Genomic DNA, 19,269 nt, shown 5'->3' with positions numbered 1-19,269 from the left:
TACATAATCAATGGGGTGAATGAAAATCCTGCAGGTATGTTGCAACTTGGAGAAACATAGTAGGTATTAAAAATCCAATATCCAGAAAGAGTACCATTATTATATAAACATTTCAGATTGCCTTAATGTGTAAGTTAAGTTTAAAGAATAGCTTTTCATTTTAACAGCTGAAGAGACTGATCACGTTTTCCATAGAACAATTGATCTATGCTGCTCTCTGCTGTTGAAAAACGAAAAAGCTGAAACAAGAACATGACATCTTTTTCTCTCCACACGGTGGCAGTAAGCCCCCATCATTTGACGGTGGGTTGCCGCTACAGTAGCTGTCATTACATAATTCTTACATATAAACGTTATTACAAAATCATACTGTGATATTTGAGTCACACCACTGTGTGAACATCCTTATAAAATCGACAAAAGAAGAAAATAGAGGAGTTTAATCAAAGTATCTTTATTGAACATGTATGAACTTACATTTGACAATAATCTTCTTTTTAGCTGCATTGCAAAATACAGAAGTGGTACCTTGAGCTTAGTCTTTCTGCCTAGACATTCACTCTCTAACGTCATTGTTTCATTAAGTGCTATAGTATATATAGGGGTGTGCGGAGGCGCTAGATCAATCTCTTTAAACCAGTGATTTAAATGATTGGTAGAAAAATCAATAAAAGCCATCAATATCTCCAATGTGAAAATGAAGCAGTGAGCAATAGACAACTGCAGTTGCTGTCCTGCCATTGTGCTCTTGTGTGTGTAAAGAGAATCACTGATTGTCAGGAAAGACCTCAGTAGGTGAGCACCGAGTTAGTGAGATTATAGAACAGGAAAAAGAGACAGACTGCATGGATGGATCCAAGAGAATCAAATGACCACCAAGGTAGCAGCCAAATCAAAGTTCTTAAGGCAAATGTTTCAAGTTTATATTGTAGAGTTGCACATGGCACAGAGAACTATGAACCATTAGTGACTTGTGAGTGACCCTGAGTCCCGATCTGTCTTCAGATGGAGAACAAAACAGTCTTAGCTTAGACTCTTGTGTAGATTTAAAATCATTTAGAGAAATCTAAGCAGTGTAGTAGCTTAATCTTGCCCTCTGCTAAACCATCATCTTTACACCAGTACAAATGATGTGTGGGTAGTGGGCTAGAGGTTGGTTTGGGACTCTGGGATAGCATTCAGTTCTGAATATTCTTCCTTAAAACGGAAAAACAGTTCAGGAACTTGTGACCCCCAAACTAGTTAAGACTAAAATTGACGTAACATCATTGTACGGATATCTAATCCAAGACTAGGCTTTAACTGGGTCTGGGAACCCAACCTTGATTATTAATGGTCACATTCTGCAAATCCTTTACAAGACATACAGTACATGAACATTAGTTATAGGACAATAAACATGTGCGGGCCACAAGGACATCATGCAACTTTCACCAATGTCTGTTCCTAGAGTTCCTGGATAGAGTAAATATTCTAGATTGGATGCTAACACTATACAAACATATATTAACTCATGCATTTAACTGATTAAACATTTAAGCACATCAGGTGGAACGAGGCAAGCTTGCATCTTGTGGTAGTCAAACACCATGAATCATTAACATACACTTGAACATCTAGTAGTATGTAGTTTAATCTTAGTTCATTGTTTCGCTATCTATGATGTTCTTCTTCTCAGTTACTTTATCCAGGTTATATTCTAATAGAAATAAATTGACACTTAAAACACTTTTTAACTGATCTACAGTTGTTAGAGATTTAACTTTATATTATATAGTGAAATACCGCACAAGGTAATTTTCTGAATGTGATTACAGTTCCACGAAATGTACTCTGCTACTGTAATCCTGACTGGATGGTCAATGCTAAAATCTCATGTATTGGACTGCTCACAGAATGATACAGTACTGTCATATCAATACTTGACTATGTTTTAACATTTTCATCTAAAAACAACACTACAGATCTGAGCAGTATCATTTAAGTGCTAAATCACACTAAAATCCAAAGATCTTTATTAAAATGTAGGTTCAGTATTCATTTTCATAAAATACTAATATTATATAGCCATTTATAAAATACGTTGGATAAATCAGGATGTATTGTACTTTCATATATTGTTGCTAAAGGAAACCATGACTTTATAAAATAAAACATTTATGATACTTCTACTTAACTATGAAGTTCTGGCCCAGGAAAGAACAGTCCAATAAACTCTGTTTCACAATGAAGACAGAGGATTCAAAGGCTGTACTGTAACTAACAGGAAACTAAAACTAAAAATAATAATAAAATATATATTTATATATTGGGTTAACCTGAGGCTAGCTGCAAAATGATCATCACGACTCTCCCCCTGAAGACTGGTGCAACCGGTGAACACTAGTGTATTTAAGGACAACATTGACACAGTACAATACACAAAGTTCTTTCAGAAAACCAATAGCAGGGGGCCAGAGCAGTCGCTAGTTGCTACATGTCTGTATACATGTCTAGAGCACTCCTACCCTCCTGTATCCACCATCCTAGGAGACACAACCCCAGCTACCCAGTCGAAGAGCTTGATACACAGCAAAGGTGTGTGCTAGTGAGTATGTATGGAAACACACAGCTGGTTGCCATGGAGGTGGCCTGGACTGCCACGGTCAGATGTTGCGGTTGATGGCGGGAACGTTCTCCTTGTTAAAACTAATCTCTATGGGGCCTGTTGAGTTTCTATGAGGTCTTGTCCAACTCCCGAGCAGAGAAGTGAAACTCTGCAGGGATCTGGCTCCTCCCCGGGGTCCGTCCCCCCACCGCCCAGCGGGTGGCAGTGTACCTAAGTTACTAAGATGGAACGCCGGCAGAGGCTGACTGTGTGTGTCAGCTCTGAGAGAGAGGCGAGGCAGTTGTTGTCTGTACAGCGCTCTTTATCCGGCCTCAGAAGTCGCCTTCCTCCATGACCTCCATGACCACGGTCCTGGGGCCGGTCAGGATCAGGTTGCTCACCGTGCGGTAGTCCAGAGACAGCACGTTCAGACCATTGACAGAAACCACAAACTGACAGACCTGGAGAAAAGAGGGAACCAATACTTACATTAGAAGAGAGCTGGACAAAACAGGGGAGTTATGTACATGAGCATATTTGCATAGAAAGCATGCTATTGCTTGACCTAGAATGAATGTTTAAATACTTGTGGGGATTGGTGTAAGCCAACTGCTTGTGAATTGATCTCACCAACCACGTCATAGAAAGGTCAGGAATGTATTTTTGAAGGGCCTCAGCCAAGCCCTAAAGATTGGCAACCCGACCACGCCTGCCTGCCTTATTTGAGGTGACTCACGTCATTTCTGCAGCATTGGCAAAAACATAACATGCTTTTCCTGTTTTATTGCTGTGGTTGCAAAACAATTTTGAGTATTGTGGTGTAGTGTATGCACTATGATCTAAACTTTGGCCTCCACTCTCTCGGTCAGTCACTATCGCTCCTGGCTTAGCTCCAGCTAACAAGAACACTGAGCCCTTCTCAAACATTGCATGCACATTTTGAGATTTCCAAGAAACCAAAATGGATTCACTCATTGGTGTCACTACTACAGCCGTGGCCAAAAGTATTGGGAGCAACATACATTTTGTGTTTGCAAAGTTTGCTGGGCCTTGGCATAAAATGACTGCTAACATAATTTCATTAAGTCATATCATCAGCACAGGGGAAAGTGTGAGCTAGTTTTAGCCAGGAGAATTCACTCGCTTCATGAAATCTCTTTGGCCACCTTCAAACACAGGCATCAAACAGAGGTTATCCCCATACCTAATGGTCCAAACTCATAACCATCCCATTCTGTGTCCATATACCTAAATCATCCTCTACATTATAGCCAATGAGGCCAGCTTAAATTATGGCGCAGAGCAACTACATCCCAGTTCATTTACAGCAGCGAAACCAGGATGTGTGACTGATTGAGCGCCTGTACCTTTTAGTAGCAAAGCCCCTGCTTTACCACAGACTGGAAAGCCAGAGGCTCAGTCTGACTAACCTGCACTCTACGCTTACATAAGGAGCATTAAAATGGATGTAAATACAGTATGGGAGCGGCACATTAGTCGATTCAGTTGCGTAACTGCTCCGTTAGTTGAGGCTAAGAGCCTGTAGGATATCTGCTCAGCTCTAAATGTATGCTTGTCTCTAGCAGCATCAGTAGTGTCTCGGTAGTGGTGGCTAGAAGGATCAGTAGTGTCTCAGAGCTAAGCTACATGAGGCGCCAATACAATACAATAAAACTTTATTAGTTCCTTTCACCGAAGGCAATTTGTCATTTTGATGGCTATACTTACACATAGGTAGGCACTTATGCATAGATGAAGACGGTCAATGCTGTAACCCACCACAGTGTCAGACTCAGCATCTTAAGTAGTTCACCCATGGTAAAACCGTGTCACTTTAAATGTTTAATCACAAGTCAGGCCTTGATATAGAGTATGCAGTCAACTCTGAACTGAATCTTTCCCCATCTGCAACGGTCCCTATAACCTGGAAACCTAGTCCTATGGCTGGGTCAAGACGTATTCTACTTTTACTGTAAATCATGAGAGCTTTATTTTAATCAACCTCACATGTTACCTATTCCTCATAAAAGTGCATGAAGTCCAATAGAATAGTTACATTGGTTAAGCCACGTTAACAGAACGTTTTTCTGTTAACACGAGTTTTGAAGGGGGAAAAAAATTCATTAAAGTGGCTGTAAAGCAGAACTGAAAATGAGTTTTAAGTTCATCACACCACAGAAGATGGTGTTGTTAACTACCCATCCAAATTGAAATGGAAAAAAAACAGACAAGTATGTTAAATTAAGGGTGAAAAACTGTTCAATGGTCTAACTCCACATTTCAGTGCGATAAAGTTTTCATGCTTTGTACATGCTTTCAGCAACTCATTTCACACGTATATAATGTACTGAGAAGCAATGGAATGGAATTTGCTCATTTGCCCATCACCATTGGAGGTGGCTTTCAACGAATCAGTGACAGTTACACTACACCCCACCTGTTGTGTTAAAGCAACTAGACTAGACTGTGAATAGAATGCAAAATTGGGTATCTTGGGCATATACCTACCGCCTATTGCGACCAAATCCCCCCCCCCCCCCCCCCCCCGTGAAAAATGTAGCTTTCAATGAAGCTATCGAATTTGTATCTTCCATTCAATGGAAATGGATTGAAGGCAAATGAACTGTGGGATCTTCCACAGGACTGTCCAGTAAGGTGCTGCATACCTTCATGCCAGCGGCAGCTGCAGGTCCACTGGGGTCTACAGCCTGGATGTGGCAAGGCTTACTTCCCCGCACCACAAAGCCCCAGCCGACGGCGTCGCCCACAATCTCAGAAAAGATAAAACAAATACACCCACGTTAACTGTTAGCACTTCCAATACGTTAACATAGGCACCTTAGCATCGCAAAACAAAAAGCATTTTTTGTATAGTCCGTGTCAAACATTTCCATTCTCTACAAAATGTGAACAACTCTGCTAACAATTCGTTAGGCTTGCAGAGGTTGTGGATTTGTTTTCATGTGGCAGTGCTAGTTGCATGCGTAAGATGCAGAGAGCGTCCTTATCAAATCGTGGGAGTATGGAAGCAAATCGTTACCAAAATTCAAATGCAAATGCATTTCCAGAAATGCATTTGGATTTTAAGAATGTGGCTGCATTATTTGACTCATAAATGAAATTAGTAATCAATCATCCTATTTGCATTTTTATTTTCTTCTTCAAGAGTGCTCAATCTTTCACTTAATTAGAATGAAAAAGAAATAGACATTTGAGATTTAATTTTCAAAACATGCCCCAGCAAATAGATACCAAAATTCAATTTGAAATGTAAAATTTGAAAATTTCCAGAAATGCATTTTCATTTTAAGAACGTGGCTGCAAAATCGTGACCACAATTCAAATTCAAATGCATTTCCAGAAATGCATTTTCATTTTCAAGAACGTGGCTGCAAAATCGTGACCAAAATTCAAATTCAAATGCATTTCCAGAAATGCATTTTAACTTTAAGAACGTGGCTGCAAAATCGTGACCACAATTCAAATTCAAATGCATTTCCAGAAATGCATTTTCATTTTAAGAACGTGGCTGTAAAATCGTGACCACAATTCAAATTCAAATGCATTTGCAGAAATGCAAAATGAACGAAAAAGCATTCTGAGCGGCGCAGCAGAGTCACGTCAGTAGCCGCTCTTCTTCAGCTCCCTGCTGACCTGATGACTTTTCGTTCATTTTGCATTTCTGCAAATGCATTTGAATTTGAATTGTGGTCACGATTTTACAGCCAAATCCATTTTAATTTTCAAATTTTAAATTTCAAATTGAATTTTGGTATCTATTTGCTGGGGCATGTTTTGAAAATTAAATCTCAAATGTCTATTTCTTTTTCATTTTAATTAAGTGAAAGATAACCCTAACCCTAACCCTAACCCTAACCCTAACCCACTCTTGAAGAAGAAAATTAAAATGCAAATAGGATGATTGAATACTAATTTCATTTATGAGTCAAATAATGCAACCACATTCTTAAAAAGCAAATGCATTTCTGGAAATGCATTTGCATTTGAATTTTGGTAACGATTTGCTTCCATATGGGAGTGGTCTGTGTCGGCATGTATTTGATAACTGTATCTGTCTGTCTCAAACGTTCTTTTTTGGATGAAATGATACAAGTAGACTACAATATATGACCTAGTGTCTAGTGTCTCAGCTCGTGCGTCTGTGCATGCGTCCATGTATCTTAAATGGCAGTTTGCTGGAACAGAGAGATTGCTCAGTGTGTATGTACGCCTACAAAAATGTGAGTGTGTGTGTGCAGGAGGAACAACTTACAGTGAAGGTCTTCTTTATGTAGGGACCTCCTGGGGTTTGCAGTTCCTCGGGACTCACTTGTCTCTTCAGCACTGTGACACACACACACACACACAGTAAGCCACACAGTCTATCTACCAATAATCAGAACATTTACACTGTAACTCAATGAATGAACATTCAATAGTGTGTAGCTTGTCACGTGACTAAATAACTGTGTACGACTGGCAAACCTCACTAATATCACACATTTTTAAGAGAGAGAGAAAGAGAGAGTGGGAGTAATGAGTAAGTAAGTGAGAGAGAGAGAGAGAGAGAGAGTGACAGAGAGAGAGATGTCAGTCTGTTTCCTGATCCAACCTTATCTCTATGTATGCACAGTGACTGACATTGACAAGTCATTATACAAATACAAGATATCACCAACATGGCCCAGACACCAAATGAATGAGACATATCATCTGGCTTCGGCCTTCCATTCCAACAACACTGCTGTAGAATGAGGTTGGAAACCGTGGCAGCAAACTGATAATGTTCTTTGAGTCAATAACAAGAATATTCTTTGAGCCAGTAGCAGCCTGAAAAACAAGGTGTTTTTCAGCCAGATGAAGCAACAGACATAGATCATGTTTTGACAGCAAATGTTTCTCAAGTACAGTTTTGTACCCCATGTTCTTGGGAGAGGCTCCATGGCCCTCTTTTCTTTCAAAGAAAAACAAACACGAACGACTCCTTATGTTGAAACAAACTGACACACAAAGCTTTCCTGTGCGCTCTCTACCGGATCACAAGAGGCCTCCCCAGAACCGCTCTCTATTTAAAGCTCTTTTCATCGACAGAAAGCCAACTGATTGGCTAGGCCCCTTGCTTCTCTCTCTCTTTGTCCCTCTCTCTCTCTCCGTCTCTCTTTCTTGCTGCCTCCCTCTCATTCCCTCTCTCTGAGACAAGCTGCAGGGATAAAGTCTGGGTGACACCGCCTGACACGACATGTCTAGATTGCATACTAGGACTCTGTATCTGATGCTACAACTCGTCTGTGTTATGATCGGGGTGGGGGGGGGGGGGGGGGGGTGGCGGGTTGCTGTTGTCTGTGAAGAAAGGTTCCCTTCCCTCCAAGACAGAGACAAAGTGCTGTTGTGTTAGAGGCAATCTCTTCCAGCACAACTTCCTGATTTATTATCAATAGCAGGGACCTTCTTGCTATTGCTATGGTACCGAAGCCAGTGACACATCACACTTGGGGACCTGTGTGAATGTGCGTGTGTGTGTGTGTGTGTGTGTGAGAATGTGAGAGAGACACAGTATAGTTCCTCTGTTTGTTCCCTGTGGGCGAGGAGAGCAGTCTGCACTGCTGGCTTTGTTCCCTGTCGATCCCTTAGGGCTTGTGTGTTCCTGCCAGCTACTCCCACTCAGAAGGCGAATGCTCCCCTACACACCCACACAAACACACATACTGAAACAGTTGCAACAGCAACCGTTACTGGGTAATAAAGTTCTGTCTGCACACAAGTCCTTACTTCAGAGGGTGAGAGTTCAGTTAAGGCACTGAGTACAAAAAAGATTGAATGCAGTGTTGTTTAAAGTAGTAGAACCGGGTGACCTGGGAGAATGTTGGTCCTAGGGAAGGAAGGGGCAACTAGAAGCCTATATGAAGTAAAGAATGGGGTGAATGATGTGGCACTGACAAATATGTGAGCTGTTGGGAGTTAATTGGAAAACGCTGTCTACAACAATGTTTGGTTTGAAAACATTGCAAAACACTGTGGAATGCTTTCAGTCATTCTTTACAAAGTTGTTCTTATCTCAGCAACTGATAACAAAAACCATAGATATATATAAAGGCTAGATGTCTTACGGCGGAGTCTAGAACGTCCACTTTTTAAATAACCATAACTTGTTCAATTTTTTCTTGTCCGATTTTTAGAACATAACATAATTATTCATACTATTCAAGTATGCAGTGGCATAACTACATCTCTGATGTTTATAACAAACCAAACCGTTTAAAAATCGGTTGAAAATTGAGCAAGTTATGGTTATTTAAAAAGTACATGTACCACCAACACAATGTTATGGGTGAGTGAGCTGACTGTTGCAAGATGGCCGCCATGTGCGGACGTTCGACTCCGTTGGCCGGCAACGCGGACGAGACATCTTGCCTTTATATATATCTATGACGAAAACACCCTAGGGATCCACCGCAGGACTTAACCAAGTGGGGCTTTGGAATCGATCTATACACATTTCCTTTAATCCATCTGTCAAGTCAACGCAGGGTTGAATGGAAACATAGTCCCTCCAGAAAACAGCAACAAGCCCTGGCTACACCTGAAAAGAGAGGGGGACAGAGGCTGACAGATTGACACAGACCTCTGCCCCTCTCCAGCCTCACTCTCCAGTCCCATCCAATCCGCTCACTACAACTACCCCACACCTAATAGGCCTAGCCACTCAGGAGCCAAGGACAAGAGACCTGCTTGTTTCTGGTCCAAAGGAAAAAACAACCAAGGTCACTCTCACCCCCACCCCCACCCATCCTGGAAGCTAACCGTGTTACATTTACATTACATTTAGTTATTTAGCAGACGTTCTTATCCAGAGCAACTTACAGTAAGTACAGGGACATTCCCCCGAGGCAAGTAGGGCGAAGTCCCTTGCCCAAGGACACAACGTCATTTCGCGCACCCAAGAATCAAACCGGCAACCTTCTGATTAATAGCCCGATTTCCTAACCGCTCAGCCATCTAACCCCCCTCAGCGTGTTGCCTCAGCTCATCCCCTGCCCTCAATCTTAGACCAACTAGGGTGTGTCGGGGGTGGGGTTGGCAAGGAGGCAAGTGAGAGAAAACTGAAGCACAGAGGATCGTGATTAGTTACGGAGGCTACAGTACCCGGGGCTCTCTGTGGAAGCAGGTACTTTATTCCTGTGACGTGTGAGGGGAGTTAGGTGGCTGAGCGGTTAGGGATTCGGGCTAGTAATCTGAAGGTTGCCAGTTCAATTCCCGGCCGTGCAAAATGACATTGTGTCCTTGGGCAAGGCACTTCACCCTACTTGCCTCGGGGGGAATGTCCCTGTACTTACTGTAAGTCGCTCTGGATAAGAGCGTCTGCTAAATGACTAAATGTAAATGTGTGAGTGAGTGAGTGAGTAATTGGGGGAGAGTGGGGGTTTACCTGACTTGGGGTTGCAGAGCACGGGCGGGCTGCTACTGAGGGTGGGGCTGCTACTGAAGTAGCCACTGCCTCCACTGCTGCTACTCATGCTGCTGCGACGCACCCCGACCACCATCTTGATCTCTTTGGTGGGACTCACTAGGGGGGGAAGAGAAGGGAGGAGAGGGGGTGAGACAGACCGACAGATTGATCAGTACTGGTTTATCAAAAGGACTATCTTTTTAAGTCTATCAAAATGCAAGGACATTCAACATCATGCTGTGTCAGCACCGTCCTTGAAAAGGGTTCAATGCCCTGCAATGCATTCACACGTGTACCCAGAACAAGTGGCAGAGATTCCCTCACTTGGCACAGAACTGACTTCCTTCTCCCCGGAGAAGGTCAAAGTGATGGTGGTGAAGGAAAAAAGAGCTAGTGTAAATGTTTGTCTTCCTGTAAAAGCAAACATAGGACCAAAGACAAGGCCGAAGGACAAGCCCTGTGCTGTTGCCTGGTTATCACCAGATATGGGCATGGACCAGATTTGGGTCAAATACCTGAGCTGTACTCAATCCGCCACAAATTGTCACTTGTAGGAATGATACCCAGTGACATAAAGCAAATGTGAGCTTAATTTAGAGCACCTTTTGTAAAAAAAAGTCTGCTTCCAGGCCGACTTATTTGATTAGAAATGTTTTCAGCAAAAATCATTGCATCAATTAAAGAGTTTCCACACAGGAATAATTGAAACACCAAAAACAGACTGTGTGGGAAGGCAGTAGCCTGAAGGAATGTTACAGCAGAGTGAGGTAACATGGTTAAGACAGGCCCAATGCATTTCATGACCAGCAATTATCTCCCTAATCAGTGTGAAACGAGAGCACTCGCTCTTTTGCCAAGCAATACCTGTGGCCTCTGTACTGCCAAGTCTCACTGGGGGCCCAACAGATAATGTGTCGGCGAGATCCGCCTAGCAACAAAGGCAGCAAAGGAACCATGTGTGCAGGCTTTCACACATGGTTCACATATTACTCATGCTATCTTGGTGCACCTGTGTTTAAGTGTGGGTAAATGAGTATGTCAGAGAGTTTTCCCGTGTGTGTGTGTGTGTGTGTGTGTGTGTCAGAGAGTTTACATCTTGTAAAGTGTGTGCCCTTATCCATCTTTATGTGTGATAACAATGCTCCTTATGGCTTCTTTGTGGTAAATATGCCTCAAATTGTTTCTAGAACAAAGGTCAAGCGGGTGAGTGTGTTGGCAGTGCGGTGCAGCCCATCCAGCCGTCATCAGCTCCACACACCTGTGACCTGAGGTCCAGGAGGAAAGTTCTGGTGCTGGTGTTTGGTTGTCTGGATCATCTACACAAGTTACCTGTAGGTGTCACACATAGCAGGCATGCTCTCAAGAGAATGCTTTTGTCACTATCACAAGCAGCTTGACAGCATGGAGAGGACGATACTATCGGTACCCTAGCGCGTTAGCGCACATTGCGAATCTCTTCAGCAAAGCGGCAAGAATTTCCCTATGAAATGAATATAATCTATTCATCGACTTGAATGAAGCAACTAAAAAACCAGAGTGTTTATTCTCACCAGACAGGAAGCTGGTGTTGCCTCCCTCAGGGTTCTGCTTGCGGAGACAGAAGGGGCTGTCGTGGCTCTCTGGGATGGTGCGACAGCGCTCGCTTAGCAGCTCCATCAGACGCCGCCGCCGCCGGAAGTTCATCCTGAACTGGTAGAGCAGGCCTCCGTCCACAAAGTGGTGCTTGTTGGTCACTAAGAGGGAGAGAGAGTAGCTCTGTTCAATTTGTTTATGATTAAATGCATTTCTCTCTCCAACTTGAAGGTAAAGGTATAGGTAAAATATTCGTATATATTTCTTGTTTTCCTTGTTGTCATGAGTCAGAGTTGTCATGACTTACAAACAACCTAAACAAACTGGTTCCCATATAAGATATATTATGGAACAAGTACAAGTGAAAGGCTGTACACAGAACTTAAAAACACTTAAACAGATATGTAATTAAGAGGGTGAAATAGAATGCGATCAAACTCATGACAGCTTAAATCATTCCAATCAAAGAGATTAAACAACTTGGTGCCAGGAATCCATTAATCCTCTTAATATGTCACTGCCCAACACACTCCAAACGAGAGGACAGCGACAAGATTTTGGGCCAAAGCTACTCTCAACTTGGAGACTAACTTTGAAAGTCTGTAAGAACGTTGTACCTTCAAAGACACTGGTTGACTAACTGTCTAAATGGCTGGCTGGCATACTTATTGACTGAATAGGTTGCTGGCTAATATAGTGACAGACTGGCTGGCTGACTTTCTGGTTAGCTCACTGATAAACTGGAGTCTCTTGCATGTGACAAACCACTATTCTCCGGTCGGCCTACATAGGGTGAACAACTAAGCTTTAACATTATAATACCATACATGTTACAGGGCTTAGCCAAATACTTGTTAGAATAAAAAACGCATATCGTTCGACCTTTATAATATAATACAGTATAAGGCTTGTTAACTGTCCATCTACACAAACAGTCGCTGGGTGCAGAGACTGTATATAAAGGAATGCAGCCATACTGCAGGTCAACTAAACCAAACAAGCACAATGTGGATGAATCCAGGCTTGGCTGGTATTGTTCTACACTTCAACCACAGAAAGTGCTGTGTGTGTGTGTGTGTGTGGAGGAATGCCGGAATGCAGACGTGGGTCGAGTGACAGGCCCCTCTTACTCTCCCCAGCTGTGATAAGATCTCCCACTCCAGTTTCTTCCTCTTTCCCTTTCTCTAACTCTATCCCTCTTCCTCTGTCACTCCCTACTCTCTATCCCTCACCTCCTGTGCCCTCATCGCTCCCTTTCTGTGCCTCTCTCTCACACACACACACACACACACACATACATACCTTATCTGGAGGCCTGGAGTGTCTAGTGACAGTATCAATCATGAGTGAATTTCACAGATAAGATGAGAGGGAGTGTATTAAGGTTTTTTCCTTCCTTGATGTCTTAAAATTACACAACATGACCTCTCCTACCAAGCTGTTACCAGCTGACCTCAGAGTAAGGCAGTATCTCCCAGGAAGTCCACATAGTGTTGAAGAGTCTCCACCAGTTAATTTCCATTTACAGAGATCTTAAACAAACATATTTCAATCGCGGTGGAGGGGACAACGGGAGTTTCCAATGTGTCTCTGAAGACTTTCTTGTCAGACAAGTACCAAAAAGGTCTCAAGGGAATTATTATATATTAAGATGATTATTTGCAGATTATGTAACGTATGAAGAGAGAAAAGGAGAGGAGGGTAGGAGAGAAGACAATATGGGAGAGGAACTAATCCCTGTGGCAGCAGATGGCCAGGCTGGGCTCCCTCACAGGGAGGATGATGGGGGATCATGCAGAAAGAAAGAGTGAGAGAAAGAGAGGAGGAAAGACACCGTTTTTTGATTGGAACAGAAATAAAGTCCCTCCCTAACTGTTACTAAAATAACTGCCACAGATACAGCTGCCAAGGGAGAGTGTCTAACATAGTTCTAAGTCTCTGTGTGTGTAACTCTCAGTGTGCAAACACAAGTTGTGTAAGTATGTGCCGCGGTGTGCTAGTACATCCTGTTTGTTCTAATGTGTACAACGTATGCATATGCGTATGCGTGTAAGTCTATCTTCTCACGCTTCTGGTCAGCAGAGGTGATACCCTGGGTTAAGGCCAGAGAGCAGGGATCATCTGCCTCTGCCTCTCAGCACTGAAACCAGAGCTCCACTACCAGAATACCTTCAATGACTGAATATGACAAAAGAGAGAGTAGTGCTGCCATCATGGAAGGGTCCGGTGAGTGTGCAAACAGATTATAATAGACACTGCTGTCCTTCCTGCAGACATGGTCAGATACAAGACCCGTGTTTTTCAAATTAAGTTTTCTAGGGTCATGAGACTGCACACGCGTTTCAAACAGGTTGGTTTAGGTGCAGTGTTCTGGGCATATGTGAAGCCTTCTGTGACGTTAATTGTAAAAAGGGCTAAACTAATAACATTTTACTCAAACAAGGCAATATGTGGTAACTGGTTGTCATGAGCTGAGGTATAATCGTAGTTCCTCATTACGTTTTTCAGCATGCTATACTTATTAGCATGTCAGTAAAACAGTGTGCTATTTGGAGAACCAAAAGAAAATGGCTGACCTCAGACCTGCCATGGGTTAGGTCAGTTTAGGTTACAGAGGCCCCGGACTGAAATCGACACACAAGTTCAAGTGTGTGTCACACAGCATCAGACAAAAAGGAGTGTTTCATTCCAAAAACACTATGTCCACTATTAGAAAAATAACTACTAATTGTGTGTCATGCTTGTGGTGTGTTACCATGTTGAATGATGCCATGTTCCAGAAGTCTCCGCCCAAGTTTCTCCGCCTCGTCCCTGGTGGCCATCTCACCCTCCAGCAACAGCCAATCCACAAACTCAGAGGCCACCAGTGTTCGCTCAAACGTCCCGCCCTCTTCCTCTCTGGTCTGTAAAAGGTTGCTCTCAGTGTTCATCAGCCTGTTGAAAGAAAAAGGGTAGGTATGTGTAAGCCAAACTGCAATCTGCCTACTGACTGTATTGTAATGGATGCAACATCAATTGGATATGCATATAACCTTCTTCACATAAAATGCTATAGCCTAAGTTCAGTACAAGGGAAGATTAGATATTATTGAAACTTTTTTCCACATTATTATAGTATTTTTGTGTTCATGATGCCAATCCACATGGAAATATGTGCCCAAAGGACAGACAGACAGAGAGACACACACACACGATGACAGAGTACAGAAAAGAGTACAGTTTTCGTTCAAAAAACAACACTACATGTGTTTTTCTCTCCATTAGGATGGAACAGAAGCCAAACATATTGGATCTGTAGTGCTTTAGCACCTGTCACAGCTGGAGAACATGACCATGGTTCTCTCACCCCCTGTCCTTTCTCTTGCAGTTGGCACACCAAATCTTTCATTAACCGGGCCATTGCTTTTGTGTAAATATTTGATATCAGAGAGATATGTCCCTTGTGTCTTTTTGTAAGGTGCTGTCAATATGTGACCAAGCTCAGCTATCAGACAACAACCAATGACCTTGATATCTCAGTGGCAGGAAGGCAGGAGTGACCTACTAAGCCTGTCTAACAGCCTGGTCACCTAGATAACTTCACCAGCTGAATCCCCGTTTTGGATGTTTGCGTTTCCTGTTCATTCCAGATTTTATCAAAACCCATTTACAAGTAAGAATAAGAGACAAGACACACTAACAAATCAGCATACTAAAAGGAGTCCCGACATTCCCAACTTTTCTCTACTGTTTTATTACAATATATTTCAAAAACTAGATACTCTGCATTAGAACCCAGACACAACCTACAGTATAGTGTAGAGGCCTTGAGCAAAAATGTATTGCAGTCTCATCCAGGACAAAATAGGCCCATTCCCAGCTATCATCTACATTGTCCATTGGAAGTCTTTGCAATGAAACACGTGGAAACGTCATCATCTAGAACAGGTCCAATAAATTGTCACTTTCATCAACTCAACTGAGGCCACCCTCCTCATGAGGGGGAAGGTCTGGCAAGTCTAAGTTAGCTGTTTGTGTGGCACGGGAGAAGCTTTTACCAATCACACAGAACTACAGCTTGTGTACACAGAGTAAATAGACATAGGTTGTCAAACGCTTTAAAAGGCTTCCAGGCCTTTTCACATTGGACAGGAAGACAATAGTTTGTAAGCGAGGGTGCTAGCACGTTGACCCCATAGACTTTTCCTTGTTGCTTGGATACAGCACACGCAACAATGTCACTTCTCTTCCAGCTTTGGGCAGCAGTCAGATTTATGAAGCTTACATCCAACTCTGTAGATATCTGCAAGTCCCATATTCAAACTGAATTGAATTCCCATTCATTTACAATGGCAGTGAGACGGTATGAAACCGTTTAGCGCTGTGATTTTTTCATATCCATGTGACATCCCACCTCAAGTCAACCGATTAGAAACGGGTTCAAATGTCCCCAGTTCTGTTGCTAAGGATATGTTACAGGACACGTCAGCCATCCAGTTGCTCACATTGCAAAAGAAAGAAAAAGAGAGAGGCAGGGGGATGTGGAGGGCTCCTGTAGAAACAGGAGGTGCTAGGCATGTTTGAGCTAGCCACAATATCTTTACAATCATCATTCTCTCATGTGTACCAACACATGTACCACCATATACCAGATGTGAGATGCAACAAGTCTGTTCATAGCACAATAATGGGGCCCCTCAAGGACTTGCAAGGGATACAATGTGCTAGATGGGTTCAGCTGTCAGCACGGGCACAGCATATAGCTAAAACATGGGGAAGGTTTCTATGGGAACAATTAACTTATGCCGCAACAAAACATGACACAATAACAAAAACAGCCTGACCATCTAAAAATAGAAAGCCATTTGATCTGAGACCAAAAACATGTTACATCTGTTGCCCAACACTGGTGAGCAACAGAACCCTCAAGCTGTCCTTTCTTGTAATAAGAGTGCAAGAAAGAAATCTCACGTACGTTTCTGAGAGAAAAAGAAACTGTTTAGTTAAATATAATCTGAGATGACAGCAGCATACTGTAGAGATATACTACATGTTCCTGTTATCGCAGATTTGATCATTTAGAATACATTTACAGTTTCAATTTACAGATAATTTACAGTACATATCATCATTCATTCTTAGTTACTTTTCTCTAGTAGAATGCTTTGACAAGACTTGCATGTAACTTTTCAGAATGAGTGACAAGATAACTATAAAACATACTGTATATATTGTTGTATCTTGTCAATCATTCTGAGCATGCAACGAGATCTGAGAAAACAGCAATATCCACAAAACATTCGTGTGCCTTGTAAATACGCCTTTTTGGTCACAGAGTTTGTTTATAAAGAGGGTGAACCGTACTTTTCGTAGATCCTCTGGCCTCTCATGAACACCTTTGCTTCATGATCAAGGGGGAAGGTTCCGTCGTCTTTTCGGAATCGGTAGAACAGCTTCATGTCTTTGAACTCCCTGTGTTCGTCACAAACTGTAGCACAGAAAGAGGAAGAGGCCATGTGTTTACATTTGTCAAAGCTCATAAGTTACCAAAGACGTGTTGGGGTGGGGGGGGGTGGGGTGCAAGAGAGAGAAATGCAGTTAGAGAGAGAAGGGGGGGGGGTGAATACCATGGTGGATGATACTCTGGTCCAACAGCTTCTGCATAATCTTGATAGCTGTATCCCTGTCCGATGCCTCCTTGTGTTCTATCAGCCAATCAATGAGCTCCTTCCCCACAAAGCAGTTTGGGTAGGTCCTGAGGTGGTGCCTCCTGTCTTTGATAACCTTCCCTTCATGAAGACGCAGTCTAGGGGGAATGAAAGGTTAGAACTAGTTGCTTAAATTATGATTCAAACATTTTCAAAGATGGAGTACAGCCAAAACATTCCACTTAAATGGCTTCAAACTGAACCTTGACCTGCAGTCAAGTCTCAGTGTGATGACTACACACTGAGACTTGAGACCTTGAGAGTTTTTTATGTTTTGTTGGTCCTGTAATGTGTCATCCATCTAGTTGAACTGAGGTGAATGATCTAGAATAGAAAGTTTGTCTCCATCAACTCTTCTACAAAACGTCTGGTATATCTGACACCAGTGTCAGGATCGCAAGTCATTTGAACGGCATTTGAAAGAGGAGCTCCATTTACTCTTTCAATTTGAAGAAAATCATACAATTTGGTTGCAATTTAGCAAGGAGAAAGTGGCTGTGTAGTTTAGGTCAATGTTGAGTGGCAAAAGAAGTTGGTAAGGGTGGGTGCACTTGGTGAATTAGTCCTCCATTAAAATGCTAAGTTGGTGGTACAATGATTTATTTGACAGATTTGACCAGGAAGCAAATTATCTCACCACACTGTAGGGAAAGTGGCAATGCGAGCAAACATTGCAATGCCAGCACGAATGGTTCTGTTACTCAATACCCTGGCTATCTTACTAAACATTTTATAGGAGCTATTATGTGGGCCACGCTGTCAGAATGTACTTTGCCACAAATAGCTGTGGCGCACTATCACGCCAAAGCATGCCACCTTGAATTGTGGACAAATATTTTCAGCTGCAAATACACACTGACAAAATTAAATAGAGCGGTAAGGCCACCCTCATGCTCTACAATGCAAATACGATGTATTGTATTTAAGCAGCGATTTGGAAAGGAGCATCCTCCTTTGTTCCAATCTCTGCAGTGGTACGCGGTGGAGTGCGGTGCACGCGCCACACCTACCTCAACTGCTCTCCGGTGACGAGGACCTCGGCCATGCGCTCGAGCTCCGCAGCCTTCTTTTGCATAGTATTCCCAATCCCATCCATTTCTTTGCAACTGTCAGAGAAAGAGAACCCAGTTTTGTTGAATCCCATCAGTCAAATGAAAGACAGTGCAGACAAACGACCCTGCAATGGTTTCCTGCAGGCTTTAATTGAAAAGAGCAGCGCAATTGTGCCAGATGACTCATTTTTTGTCAGTACTAATGGTCAACTGTGATTTCCACTGACCAACTTGAAATTCGCTCATGTTATGAATTAGCATAGCACACCATATATTAGCATTTTCAAACGAAATTAGCATTATTTTTTAGAAATAATACAAAAACGGACAATGTACCTTGAAAGTACCATTGAAAAAACTGTTTAAGGATATTCCTCGATGTTGGTTGTTGTTGACTTGCAGGAGGGCATCCCAACAAGGCTAAACCTGGACTGATGCCGGAACAGATGTGTCTGGTAAAATAAATAGCCTCCAATTCACACCAACAAGAAATGTTCAGCTCTAATTCCGTTATATCCCCGAAAAAGTCTCTGCCCGTATTTTCTTCAGTCGTGCACTTTTTTCCACTAATAATACAATAACACTTAAGAAAACAGTTTTTTGTTATATAACATCTGTTTTTGACAGTTTCCTTAGGCGTTCGCATCCGTGGCTATTTTGTTTACTCCCGCCTCCCTGAATAACAGTCGAACGCACGTTTCTAACCACGGTGAAGCAAAGAAGACAGTGGATTGGGGGAGTATTAAGGGGAGTCAACCGATAAGGCGGGGCATATGCAAACTATTATTATTTCGATATGAATCTCAGATGGTGCCGGCTTGTAAACAGAGTTCTGATGCCACCAATGTCAAACATTGTAAAGAGACACATTCTACCAAATCATGTTGCAAAACGAATGTATTTTTTATTGTATTACTATTTCAT

At 42.4% G+C, this 19,269-nt stretch overlaps 1 protein-coding gene across 1 annotated transcript; it reads right to left on the bottom strand.

Moving 5' to 3' along the window:
• Nucleotides 1–443: 443 nt before the first annotated feature.
• deptor (DEP domain containing MTOR-interacting protein) lies at nucleotides 444–19,042 on the bottom strand. The gene is made up of 10 exons (XM_067238640.1): nucleotides 18,682–19,042; nucleotides 18,304–18,399; nucleotides 17,213–17,391; nucleotides 16,950–17,073; nucleotides 14,362–14,540; nucleotides 11,585–11,767; nucleotides 10,014–10,151; nucleotides 6,861–6,931; nucleotides 5,254–5,358; nucleotides 444–3,048 (listed from the first exon to the last, which is right to left on the bottom strand). The coding sequence occupies exons 1-10, from the start codon at nucleotides 18,693–18,695 to the stop codon at nucleotides 2,920–2,922; spliced, it is 1,218 nt and encodes a 405-aa protein (XP_067094741.1). The 5' UTR covers nucleotides 18,696–19,042; the 3' UTR covers nucleotides 444–2,919.
• Between the last annotated feature and the right edge of the window lie 227 nt (nucleotides 19,043–19,269).

This window comes from Osmerus mordax, chromosome 6, assembly GCF_038355195.1.
Source record: "Osmerus mordax isolate fOsmMor3 chromosome 6, fOsmMor3.pri, whole genome shotgun sequence".
In the NCBI taxonomy this organism is placed as follows: domain Eukaryota; kingdom Metazoa; phylum Chordata; class Actinopteri; order Osmeriformes; family Osmeridae; genus Osmerus; species Osmerus mordax.
Note: the sequence above shows the minus strand (reverse complement) of the source record. Positions and strands in the feature narration are given on the sequence as shown.

Bases quoted from the DNA above. Each gene is read 5' to 3' on its own strand.
- deptor (XM_067238640.1), bottom strand. The intron at 17,392-18,303 runs GTAGGTGTGGCG...CATTCCCCCTAG, and splicing joins GTCACCGGAGAGCAGTTGAG to ACTGCGTCTTCATGAAGGGA. The intron at 5,359-6,860 runs GTAAGTTGTTCC...ATCTTTTCTGAG, and splicing joins ACATAAAGAAGACCTTCACT to ATTGTGGGCGACGCCGTCGG.